Source organism: Vigna unguiculata, chromosome 6 (assembly GCF_037176805.1).
Source record: "Vigna unguiculata cultivar grain cowpea cultivar isolate G323 ecotype 2 chromosome 6, ASM3717680v1, whole genome shotgun sequence".
NCBI lineage: Eukaryota > Viridiplantae > Streptophyta > Magnoliopsida > Fabales > Fabaceae > Vigna > Vigna unguiculata.
The window spans coordinates 7,349,185-7,355,947 of record NC_140797.1 but is presented as its reverse complement, the minus strand read 5'-3'; the positions used below and the strand labels follow the sequence as shown (position 1 = coordinate 7,355,947).

The following is a 6,763-nucleotide window of genomic DNA, read 5'->3' as shown; positions in this document are numbered from 1 at the left end:
GGCCATAATCAGAATCACCATCTTCATAAGCAAAGTGTGTTTCTATATTCTTCTCCTTATATTTTATGGTGCTTTGATGTTTGATAAGTATAACTCAAATGACCTTTATCACCATAATGATAACTTAAATTCTAATCTTGCACCCACTTATATACTATGAAATTGCCTTATCTCTAGTCGATTTGGGACTTCCAACACATATCCCTCACGCCGAGGTATATACATCTCATGCGTGGGACTAAACATTAATGGATGATCCAATAACAGCTCGATAGTGAGTGGAATTATATGCCCAACAAACACAAATCTTGCTAGGATAGGCATTAAACAATAGCTCTCATACCATGTTAAGAAGTGGACTTTAAGCCTAACTCAACCTCACAAAATTGGCTTGTAAGGTAAGGTTTGCACTACATTTTTCTTTTCCTTTTTTCACATTATTGTCCCACTTCTGGTGATAAAATGTGTCTTTAAAATTTCCTTATAACCATGTCCATAATCACTATGACGACCATGAAAATATAAATCAAATGTTGTTGCATTCACTTCTGGGAATGGAGCAGAACCAATTGGACATGTTTCATGATTTTCTATCAAAAGCTCATTGCTTTGTTCAACCACAAGAAGGCATCAAATAAATTCAAAATATTTGTGAAATTTCTTTTCACAATATTTTTGTTGTAGGAGCAAATTAGTTGCTCAGATGCTTTATTTCTTTATTTAATGGTATTATCAAGACCCATTGCATCTAAATGTATTTCAACATTTAATATCTAATATAAGTAATTCTTCCTTGTAATATCAAGGGTCATAAATTCAAAATTTGCAACGTTTCATGTGTTTAGAACTGTCACATAAAATAATAATTAATAATAATCACCATCATAATAAATAATAATAATAATAATAAAACAAAGATCAAAATTGATAAAGTCGAACCATTTTTATGACAAAAATAAGAATATAAGATAAAATTGTGAATAAAGAAAAAATTAGAAAAAGTCTAGATTAAGACATGCAGAACATTGTTCTTAGAGAGAAAATGCTTCCGTTAGAGCTCAGTTGGTTGGAGCGTAGTAATGATAACGTGTTATAAAATAAAGCTAATAATAAATAAAAGAAGTGAAAGAAAAAATAGAGATGAGACATTAGGGAATAACTTTTCTGTGTATCTTATTATTGATAGGAAGAGTCTTATTTATAGATACAATATGGTAACCTATAAAAAATACAAATCAAATTGTTAATACAAATATTTACACAAAAATTAATGAATCATATGACTATCAATCATATAAATAACTGTATCATCAAATCAATGGACGACCATTAAATTATAATATTTAGATAATTTGAAAGCAAAACTTTAACTAATTTTCCTTCAAGCAAGAAAACATACGTTATTATTTATTTTTCTTTCTAATTTCTTACGTTTTAACTTAAGGATACCGCAGAACATCATTACACAGTCATTATTTAATCTCAGGGCTACAGATTAACCACGAAAGAGACAACTAACTCACCGTATTTAAATGGTAATATGCACAGCCATGTGTCACATCATTTATTTTAAAAAATTAACACCTAATCAAGTTTGATTTTTTGATTTAATTAAATATTATGATTACTTAACAATTTTCTCTATATAAGACTGATCAATGATGGAAGCTAAACAAGACTACACTGCGTAACCACAGTTTTGTATACCTTTACCTTTACACGTTCTTGTTTTTGTGTTGAGGTTTGTTATTTGAACATATCTCAGTCCACAAAAATGGAGTCCCTTGAAAGCTCAAAGCCTCACGTTGTGTGCGTACCGTACCCAGCGCAGGGCCATGTGAATCCCCTCATGAAATTCGCGAAACTCCTTCACTGCAAGGGTTTCCACATAACCTTTGTGAACACCGAGTTCAACCACAAGCGTTTTGTGAGGTCCCATGGAGCAGAGTTTGTTAAGGGTCTCCCAGATTTTGTATTTGAGACCATACCCGATGGATTGCCACCTTCTGATAAGGATGCAACGCAAGACATTACCTTGCTGTGTGATTCAACCAGAAAAAACTGTTATGGCCCTTTCAAAGAGTTGTTGTTGAAGCTTAACTCTTCAGCTGATGTGCCTTCAATCAGTTGCATAGTTGCTGATGGGGTTATGGGCTTTGCTGCAACAGTTGCAAAGGATTTGGGCATACCAGAAGTTCAACTTTGGACAGCCTCAGCATGCGGTTTTGTCGGATACTTGCAATATGATGATCTGGTTGAAAGAGGTATCGTTCCCTTCAAAGGTACGTTTTTTGTTTATGTTATGTTCCAGTCCCAATATTTTTGAAAATGTTCATTTTATTATGTGTCTTACTATTCATTCACTATTGAAAATGTTTTGTTGTCTTCCATTGGTATGCTTAGTTTTGAACTCTTTCATTAAATTTAAGAAAAAGAAATGGCGTTGAAGTAAGTTCACTCTTTTGAATAACTTTTCATTTTTTTAAAAGGATTTCAGTAATTATTGAGATGACACTGATTTTTAAATTATTTTTAGATTGTGCAATCAAAAAACTTTCTAAATTAAGTAATCTAAATATTTTTTGGATTAAGCAATTTAGGATAATAATTTCATATTTAATGAAATTACAAATGATATCCTTTAGAAGTTCATTATAATTATATTAGATTATTATTGTATTGCACAATTCCAAAGTGCATCCATCAGAAGAGTCTATATTATAAAATTCAAAATTGTATATTTTAAATTATAGTGCAATACATCATTGTAAATTTAGCTTTCAAATTGTAGAATCTATACAATACTTTTGAAACACTCGTATAAATATATAATTATGAATGTAATATATTTCAAAACTATGCAATCTAAAATATATTTTCATTGTATAATTTGAAAAAAAAATTATTATATTTAAATTGTAAAATCTAAAATATACATTTTAAATAATATATAAGTAAAAGAACTTTTTATTATGTTAGTTTAGGTTTTCGACTGTCTTAAAAAAATCCAATATTTAGTAAAAAAATAAAAATAAAACTGAATTAAAATTATAAAAAATTCAGAATTCAATTGACTACGTTTTTTTAATAGGAACCAATTAAAAAAATTTAAATTTATAAAAATTTTAAACTTAATTAAGTTGTTTTTGCATTTGTCATAGGTAAAGACATGTAAGAAATTATAGATAAGATAAAGGTCGAATTTGACACAATTGATAGAACAATAAAATGGAGGAACTGAATTGAAAAAGTATACAAATATTGGACATTTGGATACTCAATTATTTTCATTAAAACAATCTAGTTAAAAATATCTAATTTATAAGAGATTTAAAACTTAATTAAAAATATAAAAACATAATAATTAATTAAAGAATACTTTAAAACTAAAATTCATGGTTTAATCATTTATTTTCTATTATCAACCATTGTGAATCTTATTTCACATATGGATTATATATGTATTATATTTTGTTCTTTTCCTCGGCAATTATAAACAGAGTAATTGGTTGTCCAACACATATAAGAAAGAATAATGATATATTAATTCATTTTTTATCCACTTTTAATCCATCACTTTGATATTAAATTATCATATTATACTATTAAAAAAAATAAAAATAAATTATTAAAGGATAATTGAAGTGATGGATTAAAAGTCAATCAAAATATCATTATATTATCCGGTAAAAAATATATACATAATAAAAAAAGAAAAGATAAATGTCACCTTATGACATTTTTTCACGCAAAAACCCCAAAACAATACATTAGATTGAATTTAACAAATAAACAAAATTGAATCATAATTAGAAAGTTTTGTTGATTTAATTTAACAAAAAAATGACTTAATTACATTTAATTATGAACTAAAAATCTATTAAACAATTAAATCAATACTCATTATGAATGGATTTCTTTTTTTTATCAATCATACTCCATATTGGATTTCATTTTCTTATCAATCATAATCCATATGCACTTAATTACTCATATATTATAGTTGATTCGTTTGGAGAGACGTACGGAACTAGAAGAACAGATTGAATTAGCTTTGTTTATTATATGATTTAGTTTTTCTATTTCTTTTTCATAACTTCTTTTCAAGATATTCAAAGAGCTCATCAGTTTAATTTAAATATCAATTTTTTGTATGTCTATTTTTTTAAAGTTATTTTTATATTATATCTTCAATTAATATTATAAGTTTAAGATAAAAAATTTTGCTAAATTTATTTTTTTATCTGCAACGAAAAATTTTACAAATATACAAATATTTACATAATCATAAAGACAAAAAAACATAAAAAGACAATGAAGTCTTTAAAGAAATTTTCTAATAATCTTCATGTTATTTCCGCCCGTGATCTAACATTGAGCAAAATATTTAAACATCTTAAGTTCATGAAGCCTTATTGTTGTTACATCATGCATTTCAATTAGGCAGGCACAAAAGTATAACAAGAAAAGTATAATAAGAAAAGTATAATAGAAAAGTATAATAAGAAAGGAACATATAATAAAACAAGAGAAATATCTTATACATCGAACATACTCAGTGCATATTTTCTAAGTTCGTATATTCCTTTTGATTATATTTATATGTTAGGCATGAATGATTTTGCAATTTAATATTTATTTTAGTGGAAGTGATGTATGATAGAAAGTTCAAAGTCCAATTCTTCCAGCTCTACAACTGTTTCTAACCATTATTTAAGTCAAAGTGTTTACTTCACTTCATTTCCGAATAAAACAAATTGAAAAACAACAAAAATATTGAAATAAATAAATATGAGTGTCGACGCAATTAAAATAAACAGATTCTTCCGGTTGTACAGTTGATTCCATAAAATATTTTATTCGGAATATCTACTTCAGTTACCGTACATTATCAAATAAAATAAACTAAAAGATGCTTCATTGTAAGAGCATTAGTTCAGAAAACTTAAAAGTTAAGTATATATATAGATTCCTATAATTTATACCTGTATGAATATTCAGTAGTTTCACCTCATCATTTAGAATTTAAAGTTAAATATAGTTTAAATATTCATTCTTTCTAATTTTGATACGTCTTTATAGAACAAAATTATGACAAAAATTCAGACTACAAAGCAAACCATTCGACGATTGACCCTAATATTATTTTAACGAATTGTAAGAATATGTAACATATACTCAAAATACTTAACAATGTTAGTACGTCATACATAATTTAATATACTTTTAATTTCGTGAAATATACAGATGAAAACTTTGAGGTTGATGGGAGCTTGGATCAAAGTTTAGATTGGATCTCTGGAATGAAAAATATAAGACTGAAGGACATTCCAACTTTTATTCGAGTGACTAGTTTGGATGATATTATGTTTGATTTCTTGCGTTCTGAGGTAAAAAACTGCTGGAGATCTTCTTCAATCATTATAAACACATTCGAAGACATAGAGGTAGAAGCCCTTGATGCCCTTAGGGCAAAGAACCCAAACATATACACCATTGGTCCACTTGACTTGCTTGGTAGGCATTTTCCCGAGAAGGACAAGGGTTTCATGTCAGGTGGATCAAGCTTATGGAAGAATGACTCAAACTGCTTAACATGGTTAGACAAATGGGAACCTAACTCAGTGGTTTATGTTAATTATGGAAGTATTACAGTAATGACAAATCATCACTTGAAAGAATTTGCATGGGGACTTGCAAATAGCAAACTACCTTTCTTATGGATCAAAAGGGCAGATGTAGTAGCTGATGAATCTGATTCATTGCCACAAGAGTTCTTCGATGAGATCAAGGATAGAGGGTATATAACAAGTTGGTGCATGCAAGAGCAAGTGCTTTCTCATCCCTCTGTTGGGGTTTTTCTAACCCATTCTGGTTGGAATTCTACTCTTGAAAGCATATCTGCTGGTGTGCCTATGATTTGTTGGCCTTTCTTTGCTGAGCAACAAACAAATTCTAGGTATGTGTGTGCAAATTGGGGGATTGGAATGGAAGTTAATCATGATGTGAAGAGAGAAGAGATAACGAAGCTTGTGATAGAAATGATGAAAGGAGAAAAAGGAATGCAAATGAGACAGAAATCCTTAGCATGGAAGAAGAAAACAGTGGGAGCTACTGATGTTGGAGGATCATCTTACAACAACTTCTACAAATTAATGAAGGAAGTTTTTCACCACAATGCTATTTAAGTCCTGTTTTTATTATCAAGTGTACTAGGGTAACAGTCTTTTCCTTCAATAAAAACTATGTATGAACTTGCAATGCAGAAGATGAATAAGTGAACTATTTCAATTTTATTTTATTAATGATACTTTTAATTGCGATTTGTTTATGTTCTTTGCATTGAAATAATATTTAAGTGATCTAATACGTAATCTCTCAATGACATAATCCAACACTTAATATATTGGGAAAATGTTTCAATATTTGATAAAACTCCTTGAAAAGTAAGCTCACATGTGACAAACAATCTAGAGCTACAAAATTAAAAATATAAAATAGCTTATTTAAAAAACAAATATATTTACTAGAGGTAATTTTATAAATTTATCTTAAATAAAAACGATTTGTAAAAATATTTTTATTAGACTAAAATTTTTTATGATTTGTTAATTGAAATGAAGGTAAAATATATAAATATTATATGAAACAATAAAATCATCATTTGATTCTCAATTTTTACCATGTTTTTTTTCACATGATGTGGCATCACGTGTGACATTTTTTTTTACATATTACTATAAAAATAAAGAAGTTATTTTGA

At 27.9% G+C, this 6,763-nt stretch overlaps 1 protein-coding gene across 1 annotated transcript; it reads left to right on the top strand.

Moving 5' to 3' along the window:
* The first annotated feature begins 1,658 nt into the window (after positions 1-1,658).
* LOC114186881 (linamarin synthase 1-like) lies at positions 1,659-6,305 on the top strand. The gene is made up of 2 exons (XM_028074945.2): positions 1,659-2,282; positions 5,248-6,305. The coding sequence occupies exons 1-2, from the start codon at positions 1,775-1,777 to the stop codon at positions 6,186-6,188; spliced, it is 1,449 nt and encodes a 482-aa protein (XP_027930746.1). The 5' UTR covers positions 1,659-1,774; the 3' UTR covers positions 6,189-6,305.
* The last annotated feature ends 458 nt before the right edge of the window (positions 6,306-6,763 follow it).